This window comes from Balaenoptera borealis, assembly GCF_965194805.1.
Source record: "Balaenoptera borealis genome assembly, chromosome: 6".
Classification (NCBI taxonomy): domain Eukaryota; kingdom Metazoa; phylum Chordata; class Mammalia; order Artiodactyla; family Balaenopteridae; genus Balaenoptera; species Balaenoptera borealis.
This window is the reverse complement of record NC_138863.1, coordinates 112280343-112307833: the sequence shown is the minus strand read 5'-3', so window position 1 is coordinate 112307833 and position 27491 is coordinate 112280343. Positions and strand designations below refer to the sequence as shown.

At 37.8% G+C, this 27491-nt stretch overlaps 2 protein-coding genes and 1 long non-coding RNA gene across 15 annotated transcripts in view; 1 reads left to right on the top strand and 2 right to left on the bottom strand.

Annotated features, from left to right (window-relative positions):
- The window catches only part of RAB3GAP1 (RAB3 GTPase activating protein catalytic subunit 1), a 157175-nt gene extending 132228 nt beyond the window's left edge, over positions 1-24947 (top strand). Inside the window, exons 24-25 of one of the 2 annotated variants that reach the window (XM_082397854.1) lie at positions 20523-20784; positions 24545-24947. In XM_082397854.1, the coding sequence (XP_082253980.1) occupies positions 20523-20753 (231 nt within the window). In that variant the 3' untranslated portion in view covers positions 20754-20784; positions 24545-24947. Of the gene's footprint in view, positions 1-20522; positions 21927-24544 lie in introns of those variants that run through there. The other variant, XM_082397853.1, reaches the window with a different exon arrangement.
- On the bottom strand, positions 2173-15162 carry LOC309631472. The gene is made up of 2 exons (XR_014246288.1): positions 7402-15162; positions 2173-7025 (listed from the first exon to the last, which is right to left on the bottom strand). It is a non-coding gene; the product is annotated as an uncharacterized lncRNA (long non-coding RNA).
- ZRANB3 (zinc finger RANBP2-type containing 3) overlaps positions 22099-27491 on the bottom strand; it is a 262135-nt gene continuing 256742 nt past the window's right edge. For all 12 annotated transcript variants that reach the window (XM_082397845.1, XM_082397841.1, XM_082397840.1 and 9 more), the window contains one exon: positions 22099-26576. In XM_082397845.1, the coding sequence (XP_082253971.1) occupies positions 26478-26576 (99 nt within the window). In that variant the 3' untranslated portion in view covers positions 22099-26477. The remainder of the gene's footprint in view (positions 26577-27491) is intronic.

Sequence of the window (27491 nt, the reverse complement as noted above, 5' to 3'; positions counted from 1 at the left end):
TCACATCTTACCCCTCCCCCTCCCCATATCCTCAAGTCCATTCTCTAGTAGGTCTGTGTCTTTATTCCCGTCTTGCCCCTAGGTTTTTCATGACCCTTTTTTTTTTCTTACATTCTATATATATGTGTTAGCATACGGTATTTGTTTTTCTCTTTCTGACTTACTTCACTCTGTATGACAGTCTCTAGATCCATCCACGTCTCTACAAATGACCCAATTTCGTTCCTTTTTATGGCTGAGTAATATTCCATTGTGTATATGTGCCACATCTTCTTTATCCATTCATCTGCTGATGGACACTTAGGTTGCTTCCATGTCCTGGCTAATGTAAATAGAGCTGCAATGAACATTTTGGTACATGACTCTTTTTGAATTATGGTTTTCTCAGGGTATATGCCCAGTAGTGGGATTGCCAGGTCATATGGTAGTTCTATTTTTAGTTTTTTAAGGGACCTCCATACTGTTCTCCATAGTGGCTGTATCAATTTACATTCCCACCAACAGTGCAAGAGGGTTCCCTTTTCTCCACACCCTCTCCAGCATTTATTGTTTGTAGATTTTTTGATGATGGCCATTCTGACCAGTGTGAGATGATATCTCATTGTAGTTTTGATTTGCATTTCTCTAATGATTAATGATGTTGAGCATTCTTTCATGTGTCTGTTGGCAATCTGTATATCTTCTTTGGAGAAATGTCTATTTAGGTCTTCTGCCCATTTTTGGATCGGGTTGTTTTGTTTTTTTGATATTGAGCTGCTTGTAAATTTTGGAGATTAATCCTTTGTCAGTTGCTTCATTTGCAAATATTTTCTCCGATTCTGAGGGTTGTCTTTTGGTCTTGTTTATGGTTTCCTTTGCTGTGCAAAAGCTTTTAAGTTTCATTAGGTCCCATTTGTTTATTTGTGTTTTTATTTCCATTTCTCTGGAAGGTGGGTCAAAAAGGATCTTGCTGTGATTTATGTCATAGAGTGTTCTGCCTATGTTTTCCTCTAAGAGTTTGATAGTGTCTGGCCTTACATTTAGGTCTTTAATCCATTTTGAGTTTATTTTTGTGTATGGTGATAGGGAGTGTTCTAATTTCATTCTTTTACATGTACCTGTCCAGTTTTCCCAGCACCACTTATTGAAGAGGCTCTTTTCTCCACTCTATATTCTTGTATGGCGATGTCTTATATGCACCTTTTTATACATATCATACAATAAAAAAAAGGTTTTGGTTCTGAACAGTAATTTTTTAAGCCTCTTAGTTCATTTACATAGACATGTCTCATTTTTTAAAATTAATTTTTATTGGAGTATAGTTGCTTTACAATGTTGTGTTTCTTGCTGTACAGCAAAGTGAATCAGTCATATGTATACATATATCCACTCTTTTTTAGATTTACTTCCCATTTAGGTCACCACAGAGCATTAAGTAGGTTTCCCTGTGCTACACAGTAGGTTCTCATTAGTTATCTGTTTTATACATAGCAGTGTATATATGTCAATCCCAATCTCCCAATTCATCCCAACCCCCCTTGGTAATCATACATTTATTCTCTACAGCTGTGACTCTATTTCTGCTTTGCAAATAAGTTCAACTCTACCATCTTTCTAGATTCCATATATAAGCGATATATTTATTTTTCTCTCTTTCTGACTTACTTCACTCTGTATGACATTCTCTAGGTCCATCCACGTCTCTGCAAATGGCACTATTTCGTTCCTTTTTGTGGCTGAGTAATATTCAGTAAATGCTGGAGAGGGTGTGGAGAAAAGGGAACCCTCCTGCACTGCTGGTGGGAATGTAAATTGGTACAGCTACTATGGAAAACAGTCTGGAGGTTCCTTAAAAAACTAAAAGCAGGACTTCCCTGGTGGCTCAATGGTTAAGAATCCGCCTGCCAATGCAGGGGACATGGGTTCGATCCCTGGCCCGGGAAGATCCCACATGTTGTGGAGCAGCTAAGCCCGTGCACCACAACTACTGAGCCTGCGCTCTAGAGCCTGCAAGCCACAACTACTGAAGCCTGCCCACCTAGAGCCTGTGCTCTGCAACAGGAGAAGCCACTGCTCTGAGAAGCCCGCGCACCGCAATGAAGAGTAGCCCCTGCTCACCGCAACTAAAGAAGGCCCGCGCGCAAGGAAGACCCAACACAGCCTTTGGGTCTTTTTATAAATTAAAATAAATTAAAAAAAAAAACCTAAAAGCAGAATTACCATATGACCCAGCAATCCCACTCCTAGGCATATATCCAGAGAAAACCATAATTTGAAAGGGTGCATGCACCCCGATGTTCATTGCAGCACTATTTACAATAGCCAGGACATGGAAGCAACCTAAATGTCCAGCGACAGAGGAATGGATAAACAGGATGTGGTACATATGGACATGTCTCATTTACATGAGACATTTAGAAAGGTCATCTATCTTTACCCAAAAAAACTCTTGTAACAAATATTTCCCTGAAATAATGAGAGATGGTCAGTAGGTTATTCAGCCACATGACAGAGCAATAAGACTCACCTACAGGAATGTCTTCCAGGCAGAACCTGAAAATGTAATACTGCCACCTCATTGGTGAATTCAGAGTCTCTCTCAGTAATTATCTTGGAATAGATCATTGAGCAGAGAGACAACTTGCTATTCGTAACCACATACTTATTTGAGTCTGTCCTCTCCTTGATCACATGCCCCTTCCTCCAGCCCCCAAATGTAATCACTCTCTGTGAGTTTTCTGTTAGCCACGCCTTGCTTTTCTTTATATGTTCACCACACAGGAATGTGTTCTTAAACGCATTCTTAGTGTTCCCCGACACGTTATCAAGTTTTGTGTGTTTTTGACCTTCATATAAATGAAATCAAAGTGTGTGTAGTCTTCCTGACTTGCTTGGATTGTAGTTTCTATTTGTGATACCACTCATATGTTGAGGTACATCACCTAAGTTCATTAATTTTCACAGCTGTATAGTGTTTTGTTGTGGAATATATCCAGTTTACCCAGTCTTCTGTAAGAACATTTGGGTGGTCCAGACATTTCGCTATTATGAACAGTGCTCTGTGAGCATTCTGGGGGCACTCCTCATCCACACGCGGTTTCTCTAGTGTATGTACCTGGTGAGGGATCTGCACCATCAACTTTATTGGATGATTCACACTGTTTTCCAAAGTGGTTGAACTAATTTATACTCCCACTAGTTCTGGATGAGATTTTTTTTTTTACTCCATATTCTTGCTAGCTCTTGATATTGACAAAGATAAATTTTTAAAAATTAATTTATTTTTTGGCTGCTTTGGGTCTTTGTTGTTGCACGTGGGCTTTTCTCTAGTTGTGGCGAGTGGGGGCTACTCTTCGTTGCAGTGCGTGGGCTTCTCATTGCAGTGGCTTCTCTTGTTGAGGTGCAAGGGCTCTAGGCACAAGGGCTTCAGTACTTATGGCACGCAGGCTCAGTAGTTGTGGCTCGTGGGCTCTAGGGCACAGGCTCAGTAGCTGTGGCGCATGGGTTTAGTTGCTCCGTGGCATGTGGGATCTTCCCAGACGAGGGCTCAAACCTGTGTCCCCTGCACTGGCAGGCGGGTTCTTAACCACTGCACCACTAGGGAAGTCCCAACAAAGATAATTTTTTTTTACCAATTTGATGCATGTGAAATGTTATCTTATTATGGTTTTAACCTGCATTTGCTGAGGTTTACCATATTGGGTTAGTTATCTTAAAAAGAAAAAAAAATGCGGAAGTTCTCTTTGTCTCGGCCATTCGGCAGTATTATAAACAACTTTCCTGGAAGCAGCAGGGATTCCACATGGATGTTCACAGCATGATCCCCCCAAACAGAGCAAAACATCTTCAGGGTTGTAAAATGAAGCTGAGCTGCTACCAGCACTGTTATTCAGAAGTGACAGGCTCCTTGCTAGATTGAGTGTGAAAGCCTTGCTGCTTCTAGAATGGAAGACAAGTACCAATGACTTGTGTGGACTCCAGTCCCTTCTGGAACCTTATGCCTGGAAGCTACAACTCACTCACCTGCTGCATGGCAGCCTCTAGGATGGCTACAGGGTTTCCCTGTGGAGGCTTCTGCTTCAACAGTGGCTTCCCAGGTGTCTACAGATTTCATGCTTGCCTTACAAGGGAAGGATCCATCTTAATCCAGTGGGCATTTTGAAAAAAGAAGGAACTGAAAGCCCTTCAGTAAAGAACAGAAAGTAAAGCCAAACCAAACTTAACTTCACAAATCTCCTTTTTTTATAAGGTGAGAGTCTAGAGCTGGGTTGTTCAATATAGTGGCCATTGCCACCTATGGCTGCTGAGCACTTGAAAGATGGCTACTCCAACTGAGGAGCTGAGTTTTAAATTGTGTTAAATTTAATTAATTTAAATTTAAATTGAGAAACTGAAGCAATATAAAATATTTTTCTGTTAAACACATTTTTGTTTTGGTAGTACAACATTTCAAACTGTTGAAAATTTACCATCTGAATTGATGTTCTCTAAGTATGAAATAATACTTTTGAAGATGGTATAAAATTTTTTATGTTGATTACATACTGACTAATCATATTTTTGATACACTAGGTTAAATATATTGTTAAAGTACTTATCTGTTTCTTTTTGCTTTATTAAGTGGTTACTGGGAAATTTTAAGTTACATATGTGGAGTGACATCAGGGAAGATGGTAGAGTAGGAAGTGCCAGGAGTCCATCTCCCTACCTAGACAACTATACTGGCAGAATCTGCCTGATGTGACTCTTTTAGAGCTCTGCAGTCTATTCAAAAGTTGCAACTTCCAGGGGAAGCCCTGGACAGTAAATTGTGGTTAATTTTGGTTAATTTCACCTCTTAGCACATCAGTGGCTCCCTGTCGACGACTACCATCCCCCCACTGCAGGCAGCCATGCACGTGTACTTGTAGTAGCCTGTGCACAGCTTATGGGAGCCAGGGTGAACAGCAAGGACCTTGTCCTCCAAATATCAGGGATCTGTGTTCTGACTGCTGCTTCTGATTGCAGAGATACAGACACTGCGGTGGGCAGCCACTGTTCGAGTCCCACCATCTGAAGAGACTTACAGGGGATTTAAAGACCCAGAGCTTGTCTCTTCCCTCATTCATTATTCCCTTTCTCCCCTTTTGGGCACTAGACATTTAAGGACTAGGACATTCAAAACCAATTGAATATCCATAGAAAGTCACTGTGTATACCCAGGGAAAGGTGCAGGCTCAGAAAAGACAGGAGAAGACCCTGACTTTATACCTCAGGCTAATCCTTGGCACAAAGGCACCAAACAACAACAACATCAGTAAACCCTGGAGCAGGCAGAGAATCTGATTTCCAGCGTTACCAGTATAATTCAAATGTCTGATTTTCAACAAAATATCACACAAGGCGCACACACACAAAAAAGGAAAGTATGGCCAATTCAAAGGAAAAATTAAATCAACAGAAACCATCCCTGAGAAAGACCAGATGGTGGACTTATTAGAAAAATACTTTAGAACAACTGTCTTAAAGATGCTCAAAGAGCTATCGGAAGATGAAAACAAAGTCAAGAAAACAATGTATGAATAATTTGTAAATATCAGTAAAGAGAAGACATAAAAAGGAACTAAAAAAAAATTCTGGAACCAAAAAGTACAATAACTGAAATGAAAAATTCACTAGAGGGAGTCAAAAGCAGATTTGAGCAAGAAAAAGAAAGAAACTTATAGAAAAGATGATTGAAATTATTGAGTTGAGTAACAGAAAGAAAAAAAACTGAAGAAAAGTGAATAGAGCCTGCAGAACCTGTGAGATACTGTAAAGACGACAGACATATGCCTCGTGGGAGTCTCACAGGAGAACAGAGAGACAAAGGGGCAGGGAGATTATCTGAAGAAGTAATGGCCAAAACCTTCTCACATGTGATGAAATACATGAATATTAATATCCAAGAAGCTCAATGAACACCAAGTAGAATGTGCACAAAAAGGTGCACATTGAGACACATTCTAATCAAACTGTCAAAGACAAAGAAAGACAAAGAGAGAGTCTTGAAAGCATTAAGAGAGAAGTGACTCATCACATATAAGAGATCTTAAATAAGATCATGTGGAGATTTCTCATCAGAAACCTGAGAGGCCAGTATACAGTGGGTTGATATATTTAAAATGCTGCAAGAAGAAGAAAAATAATACAGAAACCTTGTCAACCAAGAATACTTCATCTGCCAAAACTGTCCTTCAAAAATGAGAGAGAAATTCAGACACCCTCAGATAAACAAAAGCTGAAGGAATTCATTACCAGTAGACCTGCCCTGCAGGAAATGCTACAGGGAGTCCTTCAGGTTGAAATGAAAGGACACTAGGCATTAACTCAAATCCATATGAAGAAATAAATATTTATAGTAAAGATAAATACATGGGAAATTATAAAAGCTAGTAAATTGTAACTGGTTTGCAATACCACTTTTTTTCCCTACATGATTTAGAAGACTAATGCATAGAAAATTAGCCTATGTTTTTGAACACAGTGCATAAAGATGTAATTTTGTGACATCAGTAACTGAAAGGGGTTGGGGAATGGAGCTGTATGGAAACAGTTTTGTATGTTATTGAAGTTAAGATGGTGTTAGAACCTTAGAATGTTAAATGTAATCCCTATGGTAACCACAAAGAAATTAAAATGTCGCACTACAAAAAAATCCACTAAGCACAAAAGAAGACAATAATGCAAATACTGAGGGACAAAAACGTATAAGGTATATAGAAAACAAATAGCAAATGATACTTTATTTTTACTTTTATTTTTTATTGAATAAATTTGACAGTACAACATTGTGTAAGTTTAAGTTATACAGCATGTTACTTTGAAACATTTATATATTGTAGTATGATTGCTGATGAGGCTATTATTTCTCACATTACGTAATTATAGTACAAAATTATTGTCTATTCATTTCATTATACTGTGCATTAGATCACTATGGCTTCTTTACTACTTGTTTACAAGTTTGTACCCTTAAACACCATCACTCATCCCTATTCCCATCTCCTGGTAACGACCATTTCACTCTGTTGTTTTTTTTTTTTAATTTTTTATTTATTTTATTTTATTTTATTTTTGGCTGTGTTGGGTCATCGTTGCTGCGCATGGGCTTTCTCTAGTTGCAGTGAGTGGGGGCTACTCTTCATCGCGGTGCACGGGCCTCCCATTGCAGTGGCTTCTCTTGTTGCCGAGCACGGGCTCTAGGCACGTGGGCCTCAGTAGGTGTGGCACGTGGGCTCAGTAGTTGCGGCTCGCAGGCTCCAGAGCGCAGACTCAGCAGTTGTGGCGCACGGGCCCAGCTGCTCCACGGCATGTGGGATCTTCCCGGACCAGGGCTCGAACCCGTGTCCCCTGCATTGGCAGGCGGATTCTCAACCACTGCACCACCAGGGAAGCCCTCACTCTGTTTTTTTACACGTTTAACTTCTTTAGATTTCACATATAAATGATATCATTCAGTACTTTCTGTCTGACTTATCTTGCTTAGCATAATGTACTTAAGGTTTATCCATGTTGTCACAAATGGGAGGATATCCTCCTTTCTCATGGCTGAATGATATTCTATTGTATATACGTACCACTGTTTTTTGTCCATTTATCCGTTGATGGGCATTTGGGTTCCATATCTTGGTTATTGTGAATAATGCTGCAATAAACATGGGAGTTCAAGTATCTCCTGGAAATCCTGTTTTCATTTCCTTTGGGTATATACCCAAAAGTGTAATTGCTGGATCATACTTCTATTTTTAATTTTTTTCCTTTTTTACAAATTGAGGTATAGTTGATTTAGAATATTTTATAAGTTTCTGGTGTACAACACAGTGACTCACAATTTTTAAAGGTTATATAACATTTATAGTTATTATAATATATTCCCTGTGCTGTGCAATATATCCTTGTAGCTAATTTATTTTATGCATAGTAGTTTGTACCTCTTAATCCCCTAACCTTCCTCGCTTCCCTCTCCCCACTGGTAACCACAAGTTTGTTCTCTAGATCTGTGAGTCTGTTTCTTCTTTGTTATATTCACTAGTTTATTTTTTAGATTCCACATGTAAGTGATATCACACAGCATTTATCTTTCTCTGACTTATTTCACTAAGCAAGATACCCTCCAAGTCCATCCATGTTGTTGCAAGTGGCAAAATTTCATTCTTTTTTATGGCTGAGTAGTATTCCATTGTGTGTGTGTGTGTGTGTGTGTGTGTGTGTATGTATTCATTCCACATCTTTATCCATTCATGTGTTGGTGGACACTTAGGTTGCTTCCATATCTTGGCTATCGAAAATAATGCTGCTAGAAACTTTGGGTTGCATATATCTTTTGAATTGATTGTTTCATTTTCTTCAGATATAAACGAGGAGTGGAATTGCTGGATCATATGGTAGTACCATTTTTAGTTTTCTGAGGAATCTTCATACTGTTTTTACAGTGGCTGCACCAATTTACATTTCCACCAACAGTATTTGAGGGTTCCCTTTTCTCCACATCCTCACCAGCATTTGTTTTCTCTTCTCTTTTTGATAATAGTCATCCTAACAGGTGTGAGGTGATATCTCATGTGGTTTTGATTTGGATTTCTCTGACAATTAATGCTGTTGAGCACCTTTTCATGTGCTTGTTGGCCACCTGTATGTCTTCTTTGGAGAAATGTCTATTCAGGTCTTCTGTCCATTTTTAGTTTGTTTCTTTTTTCTTTCTTTCTTTTTTTTTTTGATGCTGAATTGTATGAGCTGTATATATATTTTGGATATTAACCCCTTATCAGTCATATCATTTGCAAATATTTTCTCCCATTCAGTAGGTTGTCTTTTCGTTTTTGCTGTGCAAAAGCTTTTAAGTTTAATTACGTTTTAGTTATTTGTTTTTGTTTCCTTTGCCTTAGGAGGTAGATCTAAAAAAATATTGCTACACTTTATGTCAAAGAGTGTTCTTCCCATGTTTTCTTTTAGGAGTTTTATGGTCTCCAGTCTTACATTTAGGTCTTTAATCCATTTTGAGTTTATTTTTGTATATGGTATTAGAAAATGTTCTAATTTCATTCTTTTACATATAGCTGCCCGGTTTCCCCAGCACCATGTATTGAAGAAACTGTCTTTTCTCCATTGTATATTCTTGCCTCCTTTGTTGTAGATTAATTGAATTTAAGTGTGTGGGTTTTTTTCTGTGCTCTCTATTCTGTTCAACTGATCTATGTGTCTGTTTTTGTGCCAGTACCATACTGTTTGATTACTGTAGTTTTGTAGTATAGTCTGAAGTCAGGGAGCGTACCTCCAGCTCTATTCTTTTAATATTTGAAGAACCTCCATATTGTTTTCCATAATGGTTGGACCAAGTTACATTCTCACCAACAGTGTATATATGTTCCCTTTTCACCACATCCTCACCAGCACCTGCTGTCTCTTCTTGATAATAGCCATTCTAACAGGTGTGAGGTGATATCTCATTGTGGTATTGATTTTCATTTCTCTGACGATTAGTAAGGTTGAGCATCTTTTCATGTGTCTGTTGGTCATTTTGATATCCTCTTTGGAAAAATGTCTAGTTAGTTCTTCGCCCATTTAAAAAATTGGATTTTTGTTGTTGTTGTTATTGAGTTCTTTATATATTTTGGATATTAACCACTTATCGGATATATGGTTTGCAAATTTTTCCTCCCATTCTGTAGGTTTTTTCATTTTGTTAACTGTTTCTTTTGCTATGCAGAAGCTTTTGCATTTGATGTAGTTACATTATTGATGAGCTTCTTCCCTATGTTTTCTTCTAGGAGTTTTATGTTATCAGGTCTTACGTTTAAGTCTTTGATCCGTTTTGAGTTAATTTTTGTGAATAGTGTGAGACAGGGGTCCAATTTCATTGTTCTGCATGTATTTCTCCACTTTTCCCAGCAAGATTATTTGAAGAGACTATCCTTTATCCATTGGGTATTCTTGGTTCCCATGTTGAATAATGGTTGACAGTATATAGCAGGATTTGATTTGGGGGCTCTCTATTTTGTTTCACTGGTTAGTATGTCTGTCTTTGTGCCAGTACCATACTGTTTTTATTACTATGGCTTTGTAGTATAATTTGAAATCTGGAACTGTGATACCTCTGACTCTGTTCTTTTTTTCTCAGGATTGCTTTGGCTATTTGGGGTCTTTTGTGGTTCCATACATATTTTAGGATTGTTTCTTCTATTTTGGTGAAGAATGGCTTTGGTATTTTGGTGGGGGTTACACTGAATGTATAGATGGCTTTGAGTACTGTGGCCATTTTAACAATATTAATTTTTCCAATCCATGAACAAGGGATGTCTTTCCATTTATTTGTGTCTTCTTTAAATTCTTTTAGCAAAGTCTTGTGGTTTTCATTGAACAGATCTTTCACTTCCTTGGTTAAATTTATTCTAAAGTGTTTTATTATTTTTGATGCTATTGTGAATGGGATAGCTTTATTTCTTTTTCAGATGCTTCATCATTAGTGTAAAGGAATACAGTTGCTTTCTGTATGTTGATTCAACCACTTTACTAAAATTATTGATTAATTTCAACAGTTTTATGACTGACTCTTTGGGATTTTTCTATATATAAGGTCATATAATCATCAAATAGTGAAAATTTTACTTCTTCCTTTCTGATTCAGATACGTTTTATTTCTTTGCCTATTTGCACTAGCTAGGATTTCCAGTACTATTTTGAATAGGAGTGTTGAGAGTGGCATCCTTGTCTTGTTCTTGATTTTAGAGGAAACACTTTCAGTTTTTCTCCACTGAATACAATGTTGGCTGTGGGTTTGTGATATATGGCCCTTATGATGTTGAAGTATGTTCCTTTTGCACCTAATCTGTTAAGGGTTATCATGAAAGGCATTGTATTTTGTCAAATACCTTTTCTGTTTCTAGTGAGTTGATTACTTGATTTTCATCTTTCGTTTTATTGATGTGATGTACTTATTGATTTGCATATGTTGAATCATCCTTGCATCCCAGGGATAAATACCACTTGGTCATGGTGCATAATCCTTTTAAAGTGTTCTTGAATTTGGTTTGCTAATTTTTTTTTGAGAATTTATGCATCAATATACATCAGGGATATTCGTCTATAGTTTTCTTTTCTTGTGGTATCCTTATCCGGTTTTGGTATCATAATGTTGGCTTTGTAGGATGAGTTTGGAAGTGTTTCCTTCTCAATAATTTAGAAGAATTTGAGGAGGATTGGTGTTAATTCTTCTCTAAATGTTTGTTAAGATTCTCTAGTGAAGCTGTTTGGTTCTGGAATTTTCTGTGTTGGGGAACTTTTGATTACTGATTCAATCTCTTTACTCATTATTGGTATGTTCAGATTTTCTCTTTCTTCCTGATTCAGTCTTGGTAGGTTATATGTTCTAGAAATATATATATTTCTTCTAGGTTATGTAATTTGTTAGCATATAATTGTTCATAGTATTCTCTTATGATTCTATGTATTTCTGCAGTATCAGTTGTAATGTCTCCTGTTTTGTGTCTAATTTTATTTTAGTCTTCTCTATTTCATCATCAATTAGTCCAACTAAAGGTTGGTCAGTTTTATTTATCTTTTCAAAGAACCGATCTTACTTTTGTTGCTCCTTTCTATTTTTTTTTTCTGGTGTCTATCTCATTTATATCTTTTCTGACTTTTATTATTTTCCTCCTTCTGCTAATTTTGGGCTTAACTTGTTCTTTTTCTAGTCCCTTGAGGTGTAAGTTCAGGTTGTTAATCTGAGATATTGCTAATCTCTTATTGTATGAATTTTTGCTGCAGGCTTGCCTCTGAGAACTGCTTTTGCTACATCCTACAATAATTCGTATGTTATATTTCCATTTTCATTTGTATTAAAATAATTTTTCATTTCCAGTTTCATTTCTTTTTTGACCCAAGGGTTATCTAGAAGTGTGTTTTTAGTTTCCACATATTTGTAGGTATTCTCACTTTTCTCATTTCTAGTTTTATACTATTGTGGTCAGAAAAGATAGCTGGATGATTTCAATCTTCTTAAATTTGTGAAGATGGTTCTTTTTTTTGTGGCCTATCATATGATTTATCCTAGAGGATGTTCCATGTGCACTTGAGAAGAATGTGTATTCTGGTGCTGTTGGACAAAATGTTCTGTATATATATCTGTTAAGTCCATTTGTTCTAAAGTGTGGTTCAATTCAACTATTTCCTTGTTGATTTTCTGTCTAGATGATCTATCCATTGGTGATAGAGAGGTATTGAAGCCCCCTACAATTACTGTATTGTTGTCTATTTCTCCCTTTATATCTGTTATTATTTGTGTAATATATTTTGGTGCTTGGGAGTTGGGAGCCTATATATTTACAGTAATATATCTTCTTTTTAAATTATTATTTTATTGAAATATAGTTAGCAATCCCACTACTGGGCATATACCCTGAGAAAACCATAATTCAAAAAGAGTCATGTAACAAAATGTTCATTGCAGCTCTATTTACTATAGCCAGGACATGGAAGCAACCTAAGTGTCCATCATCGGATGAATGGATAAAGAAGATGTGGCACATATATACAATGGAATATTACTCAGCCATAAAAAGAAATGAAATGGAGGTATTTGTAGTGAGGTGGATGGAGTTAGAGTCTGTCATACAGAGTGAAGTAAGTCAGAAACAGAAAAACAAATACAGTATGCTAACACATATGTATGGAATCTAAGGAAAAAAAAAACGGTCATGAAGAACCTAGTGGCAAGACGGGAATAAAGACACAGACCTACTAGAGAATGGACTTGAGGATATGGGGAGGGGGAGGGGTAAGATGTGACAGGGTGACAGAGTGGCATGGACATATATACACTACCAAATGTAAAATAGATAGCTAGAGGGAAGCAGCCGCATAGCACAGGGAGATCAGCTCGGTGCTTTGTGACCACCTAGAGGGGTGGGAAAGGGAGGATGGGAGGGAGGGAGATGCAAGACGGAAGAGATATGGGAACATATGTATATGTATAACTGATTCACTTTGTTATAAAGCAGAAAGTAACACAACATTGTAAAGCAATTATACTCCAATAAAGATGTTTATAAAAAAAAATAGTTAATTTCCAATGTTGTGTTAGTTTCAAATGTACAGCAGAGTGACTCAGTTATACATGTACATATATTAATAAGTTTTATATATATATATATATAAATACATATATTATTTTCCAGATTCTTTTCCATTATAGGTTATTATAAGATATTGAGTATAGTTCCCTGTGCTATACAGTAGGTCCTTGTTGTTTATCCATTTTATATATAGTAGTGTGTATTTGTTAATCCCAATCTCCTAATTTACCTCCTCCCACTCCCCACTATACCGTTTGGTAACCATAAGTTTGTTTTCTATGTTTGTGAGTCTATTTCTGTTTTATAAATAAGTTCATTTATACCATTTTTTTAAGATTCCACAAATAAGTGATATCATATGATGTTTGTCTTTGTCTGACTTCACTTAACATGATAATCTCTATGTCCATCCATGTTGCTGCAGATGGCATTATTCTTTTTTATGGCTGAGTAATATTCCATTGAATACAAACACACACACACACACACACACACACACACACACACACACACGCACGCACATATACACACACCGAGTCTTCTTTCTCCATTCATCTGTTGATGGACATTTAGGTTGCTTCCATGTCTTGGACATCGGAAATAGTGTTGCTGTGAACACTGGGGTATATGTATGTTTTCAAATTACAGTTTTTGTCTTCTCCAGATATATGCCCAGGAGTGGAATTACTGGATCTTATAGTAGCTCTATTTTTAGTTTTTTCAGGAAACTTCATATGGTTTTTTAAAGTGGTTGTACCAATTTACATTACCACTAACAGTATAGGAGGGTCCCTTTTCTCCCCACCCTCTCCACATTTATTATTTGTAAACTTTTTTTTTTTTAATCAGTCATCAATTTTATACACATCACTGTATACATGTCAATCCTAATCACCCAATTCAGCACACCACCATCCCCACCCCACCGCAGTTTTCCCCCCTTGGTGTCCATACGTTTGTTCTCTACATCTGTGTCTCAACTTCTGCCCTGCAAACCGGTTCATCTGTACCATTTTGCTAGGTTCCACATACATGTGTTAATATACGATATTTGTTTTTCTCTTTCTGACTTACTTCACTCTGTATGACAGTCTCTAGATCCATCCATGTCTCAACAAATGACTCAATTTCGTTCCTTTTTAGGCTGAGTAATATTCCATTGTATATATGTACCACAACTTCTTTATCCATTCGTCTGTTGATGGGCATTTAGGTTGCTTCCGTGACCTGGGTATTGTAAATAGTGCTGCAATGAACACTGGGGTGCATGTGTCTTTTTGAATTATGGTTTTCTCTGGGTATATGCCCAGTAGTGGGATTGCTGGGTCATATGGTAATTCTATTTTTAGTTTTTTAAGGAACCTCCACACTGTTCTCTGTAGTGGCTGTATCAATTTACATTCCCACCAACAGTGCAAGAGGGTGCCCTTTTCTCCACACCCTCTCCAGCATTTGTTGTTTGTAGATTTTCTGATGATGCCCATTCTAACTGGTGTGAGGTGATACCTCATTGTAGTTTTGATTTGCATTTCTCTAATAATTAGTGATGTTGAGCAGCTTTTCAGGTGCTTCTTGGCCATCTGTATGTCTTCTTTGGAGAAATGTCTATTTAGGTCTTCTGCCCACTTTTGGATTGGGTTGTTTGTTTCTTTAATATTGAGCAGCATGAGCTGTTTATATATTTTGGAGATGAATCCTTTGTCCGTTGATTCGTTTGCAAATATTTTCTCCGATTCTGAGGGTTGTCTTTTGGTCTTGTTTATGGTTTCCTTTGCTGTGCAAAAGCTTTGAAGTTTCATTAGGTCCCATTTGTTTATTTTTGTTTTTATTTCCATTACTCTAGGAGGTGGATCAAAAAAGATCTTGCTGTGATTTATGTCAAAGAGTGTTCTTCCTATGTTTTCCTCTAAGAGTTTTATAGTGTCTGGTTTTACATTTAGGTCTCGAATCCATTTTGAGTTTATTTTTGTGTATGGTGTTAGGGAGTGTTCTAATTTCATTCTTTTACATGTAGCTGTCCAGTTTTCCCAGCACCACTTATTGAAGAGACTGTCTTTTCTCCACTGTATATCTTTGCCTCCTTTGTCATAGATTAGTTGACCATAGGTGCGTGAGTTTATCTCTGGGCTTTCTGTCTTGTTTCATTGATCTATGTTTCTGTTTTTTTGCCAGTACCATATTGTCTTGAGTACTGTAGCTTTATAGTATAGTCTGAAGTCAGGGAGTCTGATTCCTCCAGCTCCGTTTTCTTCCGTCAAGACTGCTTTGGCTATTCGGGGTCTTTTGTGTCTCCATACAAATTTTAAGATGATTTGTTCTAGTTCTGTAAAAAAGGCCATTGGTAATTTGATAGGGATTGCATTGAATGTGTAGATTGCTTTGGGTACTATAGTCATTTTCACAGTATTGATTCTTCCAATCCAAGAACATGGTATATCTCTCCATCTGTTGGTATCATCTTTAATTTCTTTCATCAATGTCTTATAGTTTTCTGCATTCAGGTCTTTTGTCTCCCTAGGTAGGTTTATCCCTAGGTATTTTATTCTTTTTGTTGCAATGGTAAATGGGAGTGTTTCCATAATTTCTCTTTCAGATTTTTCATCATTAGTGTATAGGAATGCAAGAGATTTCTGTGCATTCATTTTGTATCCTGCAACTTTACCAAATTCATTGATTAGCTCTAGCAGTTTTCTGGTGGCAGTTTTAGGATTCTCTATGTATAGTATCATGTCATCTGCAAACAGTGACAGTTTTACTTCTTCTTTTCCAATTCGTATTCCTTTTATTTCTTTTTCTTCTCTGATTGCCGTGGCTAGGACTTCCAAAACTATGTTGAATAACAGTGGTGAGAGTGGACATCCTTGTCTCATTCCTGATCTTAGAGGAAATGCTTTCAGTTTTTCACCATTGAGAATGATGTTTGCTGTGGGTTTGTCATATATGGCCTTTATTATGTGGAGGTAGGTTCCCTCTATGCCCATTTTCTGGAGAGTTTTTATCATAAATGGGTGTTGAATTTTGTCAAAAGCTTTTTCTGCATCTATTGAGATGATCATATGGTTTTTATTCTTCAATTTGTTAATATGGTGTATCACATTGATTGATTTGCGTATACTGAAGAATCCTTGCATCCCTGGGATAAATCCCACTTGATCGTGGTGTATGATCCTTTTAATGTGTTGTTGGATTCTGTTTGCTAGTATTTTGTTGAGGATTTTTGCATCTATATTCATCAGTGATATTGGTCTGTAATTTTCTTTTTTTGTAGTATCTTTGTCTGGTTTTGGTATCAGGGTGATGGTGGCCTCACAGAATGAGTTTGGGAGTGTTCCTTCCTCTGCAATTTTTTGGAAGAGTTTGAGAAGGATGGGTGTTAGCTCTTCTCTAAATGTTTGATAGAATTCACCTGTGAAGCCATCTGGTCCTGGACTTTTGTTTGTTGGAGGATTTTTAATCACAGTTTCAATTTCATTACTTGTGATTGGTCTGTTCATATTTTCTGTTTCTTCCTGGTTCAGTCTTGGAAGGGTATACCTTTCTAAGAATTTGTCCATTTCTTCCAGGTTGTCCACATTATTGGCATAGAGTTGCTTGTAGTAGTGTCTTAGGAGGCTTTGTAGTTTTGCGGTGTCTGTTGTAACTTCTCCTTTTTCATTTCTACTTTTATTGATTTGAGGCCTCTCCCTATTTTCCTTGATGAGTCTGGCTAATGGCTTATCAATTTTGTTTATCTTCTCAAAGAACCAGCTTTTAGTTTTATTGCTCTTTGCTATTGTTTTCTTTGTTTCTATTTCATTTATCTCCACTCTGATCTTTATGATTTCTTTCCTTCTGCTAACTTTGGGTTTTGTTTGTTCTTCTTTCTCTAGTTCCTTTAGGTGTAAGGTTAGATTGTTTACTTGAGATTTTTCTTGTTTCTTGAGGTAGGCTTGTATAGCTATAAACTTCACTCTTAGAACTGCTTTTGCTGCATTCCATAAGTTTTGGATCAAAGTGTTTTCATTGTCATTTGTCTCTAGGTATTTTTTGATTTCCTCTTTGATTTCTTCAGTGATCTCTTGGTTATTTAGTAACGTATTGTTTAGCCTCCATGTGTTTGTGTTTTTTATGTTTTTTTCCCTGTAATTCATTTCTAATCTCATAGCGTTGTGGTCAGAAAAGATGCTTGATATGATTTCAATTTTCTTAAACTTGCTGAGGCTTGATTTGTGACCTAAGATGTGATCTATCCTGGAGAATGTTCCATGTGCACTTGAGAAGAAAGTGTAATCTGCTGTTTTTGGATGGAATGTCCTATAAATATCAATGAAATCTATCTGGTCTATTGTGTCATTTAAAACTTTTGTTTCCTTATTTATTTTCATTTTGGATGATCTGTCCATTGGTGTAAGTGAGGTGTTAAAGTCCCCCACTATTATTATGTTACTGTTGATTTCCTCTTTTATAGCTGTTAGCAGTTGCCTTATTTATTGAGGTGCTCCTATGTTGGGTGCATATATATTTATAATTGTTATATCTTCTTCTTGGATTGATGCCTTGATCATTATGTAGTGTCCTTCCTTGTCTCTTGTAACATTCTTTATTTTAAAGTCTATTTTATCTGATATGAGTATAGCTACTCCAGCTTTCTTTTGATTTACATTTGCATGGAATATCTTTTTCCATCCCCTCACTTTCAGTCTGTATGTGTCCCTAGGTCTAAAGTGGGTCTCTTGTAGACAGCATATAGATGGGTCTTGTTTTTGTATCCATTCAGCAAGCCTGTGTCTCTTGGTTGGAGCATTTAATCCATTCACGTTTAAGGTAATTATCGATATGTATGTTTCTATGACGATTTTCTTAATTGTGTTGGGTTTGTTTTTGTAGGTCCTTTTCTTCTCTCGTGTTTCCCACTTAGAGAAGTTCCTTTAGAATTTGTTGTAGAGCTGGTTTGGTGGTGGTGAATTCTCTTAGCTTTTGCTTGTCTGTAAAGCTTTTGATCTCTCTGTCAAATCTGAATGAGATCCTTGCCGGGTAGAGTACTCTTGGTTGTAGGTTCTTCCCTTTCATCACTTTAAGTATATCATGCCACTCCCTTCTGGCTTGTAGAGTTTCTGCTGAGAAATCAGCTGTTAACCTTATGGGAGTTCCCTTGTATGTTATTTGTCGTTTTTCCCTTGCTGCTTTCAATAATTTTTCTTTGTCTTTAATTTTTGCCAATTTGATTACTGTGTCTTAGCGTGTTTCTCCTTGGGTTTATCCTGTATGGGACTCTCTGCGCTTCCTGGACTTGGGTGGCTATTTCCTTTCCCATGTTAGGGAAGTTTTCGATTATAATCTCTTCAAATATTTTCTCTGGTCCTTTCTCTCTCTCTTCCCCTCTGGGACCCCTATAATGTGAATGTTGTTGCGTTTAATGTTGTCCCAGAGGTCTCTTAGGCTGTCTTCATTTCTTTTCATTCTTTTTTCTTTAGTCTGTTCCGTTCCGCAGCAGTGAATTCCACCATTGTGTCTTCTAGGTCACTTATCCGTTCTTCTGCCTCAGTTATTCTGCTATTGATTCCTTCTAGTGTAGTTTTCATTTCAGTTATTGTATTGTTCATCTCTGTTTGTTTGTTCTTTAATTCTTCTAGGTCTTTGTTAAACATTTCTTGCATCTTCTCGATCTTTGCCTCCATTCTTATTCCGAGGTCCTGGATCATCTTCACTATCATTATTCTGAATTATTTTTCTGGAAGGTTGCCTATCCCCACTTCATTTAGTTGTTTTTCTATGGTTTTATCTTGTTCCTTCATCTGGTATCTAGCCCTCTGCCTTTTCATCTTGTCTATCTTTCTGTGAATGTGGTTTTTCTTCCACAGGCTGCAGGATTGTAGTTTTTCTTGCTTCTGCTGTCTGCCCTCTGGTGGTTGAGGCTATCTAAGAGGCTTGATGGGTGGCTCTGGTGGTGGGTAGAGCTGACTGTTGCTGTGGTGGTCAGAGCTCAGTAAAAGTTTAATCCACTTGACTGTTGATGCGTGGGCATGGGTTCCCTCCCTGTTGGTTGTTTTGCCTGAGGCAACCCAACACTGGAACCTACCTGGGCTCTTTGGTGGGGCTAATGACAGACTCTGGGAGGGCTCACGCCAAGGAGTACTTCCCAGAACTTCTGCTGCCAGTGTCCTTGTCCCCACGGTGAAACAGAGCCACCCCCTGCCTCTGCAGGAGACCTTCCAACACTAGCAGGTAGGTCTGGTTCAGTCTCCCCCAGGCTCACTGCTCCTTCCCCTGGGTCCCGATGCACACACTATTTTGTGTGCGCCCTCCAAGAGTGGGGTCTCTGTTTCCCCCAGTCCTGTCAAAGTCCTGCAATCAATACCCACTAGGCTTCAAAGTCTGATTCTCTATGAATTCCTCCTCCTGTTGCCGGACCCCCAGGTTTGGAAGCCTGACGTGGGGCTCAGAACCTTCACTCCAGTGGGTGGACTTCTGTGGTATAAGTGTTCACCAGTCTGTGAGTCACCCACCCACCAGTTATGGGATTTGATTTTACTCTGATTGCACCCCTCCTACCGTCTCGTTGTGGCTTCTCCTTTGTCTTTGGATGTGGAGTATCTTTTTTGGTGAGTTCCAGTGTCTTCCTGTCGATGATTGTTCAGCAGCTAGTTGTGATTCTGGTGTTCTCACAAGAGGGAGTGAGAGCATGTCCTTCTACTCTGCCATCTTGGTTCCTCCTCCTGTAAACTTTTTGATGATGGCCATTCTGACCAGTATGAGGTTGGTAAAGGCAATATGATGATCTCAAGAATAAAATTAATAAACAGAAGGAGTAGTTTACCAAATAAATCAAAAATTTTAAAAGAAGAACTAAGCAGAAATTCTGGAATTAAAGAACTTGGTAAGTGAGAAGAAGAATGCATTAGAAATAGAGCAGATCAGATGGAAGAGAGAATCAGTGAGCTGGAAAATAGAAAACTAGAAATGAATCAGGAGGGAGAAATCACTTTTTTAAATGTGAAAAAATCCTACAAGAGCTATCAGACTCCATTAGAAAAGCCAGCAAAAGAATAAGGATATTCCAGAAGGATAAGAGAAGGGGAAGAGGGTGACAGTTTATTTAAGGAAATAAGAGCTGAGAACTTCCCAAACCTGGGAAAAGGAACTGGATATAGAAGTCTAGAAAACTAATAGCTACCTGCAACTAAGGCTGGAAGCACACACACACACACACACACACACACACACACACACACACACACACACACAAATGCTGGTGGTAAAAAAAAGGGGGTGGTGGAAGAGTGGCAGGAGGTGTGTACTTTGCACTTGCAGCTTTGGGTGTGCCCACAGCCCAGTAGGGGGATCCTCAAGTGGGAGGGTTGTAGAGGGTTGTGGGTGGTTCTCTTGCCAGAATCCTGGGGCAGACAGCAATAGACACTTTTTTTCAGTTCTCTTTGTCTACTAACTACCTCCTTTTCCTTTTTCTCCTCCCAGTCACTGAGGTCTCTCCTCAGAGAGCAGCAGATCCCTCTAGCTGCAGGTGTGCAACAGGACAGATACCATTCACTGCTTCCATTCTTCACTCACTCTGCCAAAGAGGCTGTGCCACCCATCCCTGGACCTGCTGCTGCCTTCTGTGCTGCTGCTGGCTACACTGCAACTCCTCTTGCTCCACAGCTTCCTGCATGGTACAGTCCACCCACTTTTGGGTTCACAGATGGATGATCTCTTGGGTTTCCTGGTATGATGTGCAGAGGTACTCTTTTTTGGTTAGTTATAGATGTCTGGTTAATTATAAATCAAAGGGGAGAGAATGCTGACATCACTCTCAGTAATAACTTTAAATGTAAGTGGATCAAACTCTTCAATCAAAAGATAGTGTCAGAAACAAACAAAATAATCCAACTAGATACTGTACTTTAGATCCAAAGACAGAAACAGGTTAAAAGTGAAAGGACCAAAAAAAAAGGAAAGTGAAAGGACAGAAAAGGATATTCTGTGCAAACAGTAACCAAAGACAGCAGGGGCAGCTATAATAATATCAGACAAAATAGAATTATTTAAATCAAAAAAGGTTACAAAAGACAATGAAGGATATTATATATTAATAAAAGATTCAATAGAACAAGAAAGTAAAACAATTATAAACATCATTAATGTATCTAATAACAGGACATCAAAATACATAAAGCAAAAAAATGACAGAAGAAACAGACAGTTTTAAAATAATAGTTGGAAAATTCAATACCTCATTCTCCAGAATGGATAGAAAAGATAGGTAGAAGATAAGTACAAAAATAGAGGACTTATGATGGACTTCTCTCGTGGTGCAGTGGTTAAGAATCTGCCTGCCAATGCAGGGGACACGGGTTCGATCCCTGGTCTGGGAAGATCCCACATGCTGCAGAACAACTAAGCCTGCATGCCACAACTACCGAGCCTGCACTCTAGAGCCCACGCACCACAACTACCGAGCCCATGCACCACAACTACTGAAGCCTGTGTGCCCTAGAGCCTGTGCGCTGCAACTACTGAGCCCATATGCCTCAACTACTGAAGCCCACGCGCCCTAGAGCTTGTGTGCCACAACTACTGAGCCCACATGCCTCAACTACTGAAGCCCACGCGCCCTAGAGCTTGTGTGCCACAACTACTGAGCCCACATGCCTCAACTACTGAAGCCCGTGCGCTCTAGGGCCTGCATGCTGCAACTACTGAGCCCGCATGCTGCAACTACTGAAGCCCATGCAGCTAGAGCCTGTGCTTCACGATAAGAGAAGCCACTGCAGTGAGAAGCCTGTGCACGACAATGAAGAGTAGCCCCTGCTTGCCGCAACTAGAGAAAGCCCGCATGCAGCAACAAAGACCCAATGCAGCCAAAAAAAAAAAAAAGACAAAGACTTGTTTTCTTTGTCAGGAGAAAGAAAACAATACAATAAACCAACTAGATCTAACATAAATATACAGAACATTTTACCCAAAAATAACAGAATATGCATACTTCTCAGGTGCACATGGGACATTCTCCAGGATAGATCATAGATATACTAGGCTATAAATCAAGTCTTAATAGATTTTTAAAAAATTTATTTATTTTATTTATTTTCAGTATCCACAAATCAATCAGTGTGATACACCACATTAACAAACTGAACAATAAAAACCATATGATCATCTCAATAGATGCAGAAAAAGCTTTTGACAAAATTCAGTGGAACTGGATAGGAAGCTCAGAAATAAACCCAGACACCTATGGTCAATGAGTCTGTGACAAAGGAGGTAAGACTATACAATGGAGAAAAGACAGTCTCTTCAATAAGTGGTGCTGGGAAAACTGGGCAGGTACATGTAAAAGAATGAAGTTAGGACACTCCCTAACAAACACCATACACAAAAATAAACTCCAAATGGATTAAAGACTTAAATGTAAGACCAGACGCTATAAAACTTTTAGAGGAAAACATAGGAAAAACACTCTTTGACATAAACCACAACAAGATCTTTTTTGACCCACCTCCTAGAGTAACAGAAATTAAAACTAAAATAAACAAATGGGACTTAATTAAACTTAAAAGCTTTTGCACAGCAAAGGAAACCATAAACAAAACAAAAAGACAACCCACAGAATGGGAGAAAATATTTGCAAACAAAGCAAACTACAAAGGGATTAATCTCCAAAATACACAAACAGCTCAAATAGCTCAATATTGAAAACAAAAACCAAGAAAAAAACAATCCAATCCAAAAATGGGCAGAAGACCTAAATACACATTTCTCCAAAGAAGATATACAGATTGCCAACAAATACATGAAAGGATGCTCAACATCACTAATCATTAGAGAAATGCAAATCAAAACTACAATGAGGTATCACCTCACACCAGTCAGAATGGCCATCATCAAAAGGTCTACAAACAATAAATGCTGGAGAGTATGTGGAGAAAAGGAAACCCTCTTGCACTGTTGGTGGGAATGTAAATTGGTGCAGCCACTATGGAGAACAGTATGGAGGTTCCTTAAGAAACTAAAAATAGAATTACCATATGACCCAGCAATCCCACTACTGGCATATATCTGGAGAAAACCATAATTAGAAAAGATACATGCACCCCAATGTTTATTGCAGCACTATTTACAATAGCCAAGACATGGAAACAAACTAAATGTCCACTGACAGAGAAATGGATAAAGAAGTTGTGGTACATATATACAATGGAATATTACTCAGCCACAAAAAGGAACAAAATAATGCCATTTGCAACAACATGGATGGACCTAGAGATTATCATACTAAAGTAAGTCAGACAAAGACAAATATCATATGATATCACTCATATGTGGAATCTAATTTAAAAAATGATACAAATGAACTTATTTACAAAACAGACTTACAGATATTGAAAACAAATTTATGGTTACCAAAGGGGAAATGTGGTGGGGAGGGATAAATCAGGAGCTTGGGATTAACATACACACACTACTTACTCTACATAAGATAGATAACCAACAAGGACCTAGTGTACGGCACAGGGAATTCTACTCAACATTCTGTGAGCAACCTGTATAAGCAAAGAATCTGAAAAAGAATGAATATACATATATGTATAACTGAATCCCTTTGCTGTACATCTGAAACTAACACAAAATTGTAAATCAACTATAATTCAATAAAATTAAAAAAAAATAAACCCATGAACCTATGGTCAATTAATCCATGACAAACAAGACAAGAATATACAATGGAGAAAAGACAGTCTTTTCAATAAGTGGTGCTGGTAAAACTGGACAGCAACATGTAAAAGAATGAAATTAGAACATTCTCTAACACCACACACAAAAATAAACTCAAAATGGATCAAAGACCTACACGTAAGGCCGGACACTATAAAACTCTTAGAGGAAAACATAGGCAGACCACTTTTTTTACATAAATCGCAGCAATATCTTTTTTGATCCACTTCCTAGAGTAATAAAAATTAAAATAAACAAATAGGACCTAATTAAACTTAAAATCTTTTGCAAAGCAAAGGAAACCATAAATAAAAAGACAAGACAACCCTCAGAATGGGAGAAAATATTTGCAAATGAAACAACCAACAAGGGATTAATCTCCAAAATATACAAACAGCTTATGCAGCTCAATATCTAAAAAACAAACCAATCAAAAAAATGGGCAGAAGAATGATACCTCCACACTTGTTCTTTCTGAAGATTGATTTGGCTATTTGGGGTCATTTATGGTTCCATACAAATTTTACGATTTTTTTCTACTTGAAAATGCCATTGGAATTTTGATAGGGATTGCATTGAATCTGTAGATTACTTCGGGTGGTATGGATATTTTAACAATATTTATTTGTCTGATCCATGAATATGGAATTTTTTCCATTTGTTTGTGTCTTCTTCCTCAGTTGTTTCTTTCTCCAAAGACTTGTAGTTTCAGTGTACAAATCTTTCACCTTCTTGGTTAAATACATTCCTAACTAACTACTTTAATTTTTTTGATGCTCTTACAGCATTTTTAACTGATTGGAATTTTGAAATCTGGCAAAGAGAGAAACCATCTTCATGGGTCATTCCATCTCAAACCATCACACAGTTCCTACATCTAAGAATTTTCTCCCTAGAATTACCACTTTAGTTTGATCTAAAGAGCAAGCTCCACTCAAATCTGACCTACTTAGACCGAAGCCTCACTTGCAGACACCTCATGCTGGAGGAAAAGCAGTGTGCTGGCTTCTCAGCTCTCAGCTGTGAGGAATCCTAGGTTACCCTGGCAATGAGGCAGAAAACTGCAAAAAGCCTGACCAGCAAAGCAGAAAGGAGGCCAAAGAAAGACCAACTAATTTATAAAATGAACGATACTATTTGATCTCATACAATGAAATACTGTAAACTTAATAAAAACTCCGTAAGGTTCATGATTGTATAATATTTATAAAAATAAGTCCTCTGTTGTAAAATACTAGCTACTAATTAAAACTAAAGAGTGCTCAAACTAATGTGGTTTACATCCAAACAGTATTTACAAACAGGCCTTTTGTGAATGTAGTTCTTCCTTGGCCCTGTATTTTGTGGAGTTCTGACTCTGCTCTCATGATTCTGATGTACTGCAGGATTATGCCTTGGTTTTCTTTTACCATCACTTTTATTTTTACCCTTGCACTTTTTAAACATATATCTATCTCCATCTGATCATGTTTCAGTATAAAGTGTTTTATCATCATCATTCCTTTTAAAAGAGGTTCCAGGAATACACTTTTAATAAAACAGGATTTTAAGAACAAAAAATGGTAACCAGGAGACAAAGGGTGCTTTGACAGTATGCCTAGATTTATGCATTAAAACAAACTAATTAAAAAATGAAGTTTAAGTGGCATTTTATGTTTTCAGTTTTTAAACATTTTTAACAATTACTTTAACCAGAACCCCTGAATTGTCCACAAACACCATGGGTCCAATTAGCTTATTTTCAAAAGCATCTTTTCAATAGACAATTGGCTAAGAAATAAAACAAAGAAGACAACATTCAAAATGTGTACCCCAATCCCATTTTGGTGGCATTTAGTGAACAAGAGTCTCTCTTGCATACTAAGCAGGCAGGTCACAATTGGCCCAGAAGTCCTAAATAATGATGATTTGCCTCCAAATTTCCCTTATGGTTTTACAATGTTCCATTTAGACACACAGCAGCCCAGAACCAATACTAATCCAGCAGCATTTTTCAAGTAATTGAGAGTATATTTTTCAAAAACAATCTATGCATAATACTGTGATTAAGGTACAGTCAAAGGAATTGAAAGCTTAACAAAACCTTACCGAAACATAATTGAGAGTCTGCACGAAATCAAGAAGATCATAGAAATATTTAGTATTGTATCTCATTTTCTGTTAAGAACTTTCAAAAGCTATTGAACACAAAAAGCTTTAAACATGAAAAGGGAAGTTGAAGTCTTGATTTTTGTTCTGAAAATTTTCATTCCTAAAATATTACACTAGGGCTTCCCTGGTGGCGCAGTGGTTAAGAATCTGCCTGCCAACGCAGGGGACACGGGTTTGAGCCCCGGTCTGGGAAGATCCCACATGCCGCGGAGCAACTAAACCCGTGTGCCACAACTACTGAGCCTGTGCTCTAGAGCCTGTGAGCCACAACTACTGAGCCTGTGAGCCACAACTACTGAGCCTGTGAGCCACAACTACGGAAGCCCACGTGCCTAGAGCCTGTGCTCCGCAACAAGAGAAGCCACTGCAATGAGAAGCCTGCGCACTGCAACAAAGAGCAGCCCCCACTCGCCACAACTAGAGAAAGCCTGCTTGCATTAACAAAGACCCAACGCAGTCAAAAAAATAAGATAAAATTTATAAAAAAAAAAATTACACTAACATGAAAAATAATTTATGTTGAATTTTCCGCAAACCATACATCTTCTATTCAAAAATGTTTATACTTCATTTCTTTACTAAATATCGTGTGATGTCTGATCCATGCTTTGATGCTAGAGATTGTCTTCTCACCTGACTTCTTTCTTTGGCTTGTCTTGCAGTTCTCTAAAAGTTTAAAAAAAAAAAAATGCATGTGTACACGTGTTAGAAAAAAAGTACTGGATATAGAAACTCAAAAACTCTTTGTATTCTGTTAGTGTTAAAAAAAACTACATTATCACCACACTCATTTACCAGTGCTTTGCCATTAGGGGGTTACTAAGCCACAAGCAGAGGACTCCAGTAGCTCTGAGGTCGTAGGTTCACTTAGGACCAGATGCTGAGGAGAAAACGCACAGCTTTGGGGGCCGTCTTGCTACCCAATGAGATGGTAAATACCTCATTTGGGGACTAGGGGAGGCAGTGATTCCCCTCACCCACATGGCAATTTCCCAGAATGCAGTGTGTGCAGGGCCCACTCCTGTTCTCTGGGCTCTGAAGCCTTTCCCAACCCAATAGCCAAGCCAACGCAAAAAAACAAAACGAGATAGAACAGAACTGGATTCTTCTGCTGCTCCCACAAATGAAGTTTTTCATAAGACTCTGAAAAAGTGATTACAGAAGGTGCAGCATTCTCCTTTGCTATATCTTCATTTTCTTATAGGTCTTGAATGTGCTAATAATTTGCACAGCTGAGAAATCACAGATGACTTTTTTTCCCAGCTGAAGTCCATGTACGTGTGAAGTGATCCAGGTGGAAGGGGTAAGGAGAGAAAAAAAAAAAAACTAAAAATAAATAAAAAGCCCTGCTTATGAGATGATCCCGTTTATGTAAATATTATGTTTGTGAACAAATTGAGGAATCTGAAATATTAAAAGGAGGCTAAGAAAGTGCTCATATGATATGAACACTGGCAAAGGATCTGAACAGTTCTCAAAAGTGTAGGACTTCCCTGGTGGTCCAGTGGTTAAGACTCCACGCTTCCAACACAGGGTGCATGGGTTCACTCCCTGGTCAGGGAACTAAGATCCCATATAGCT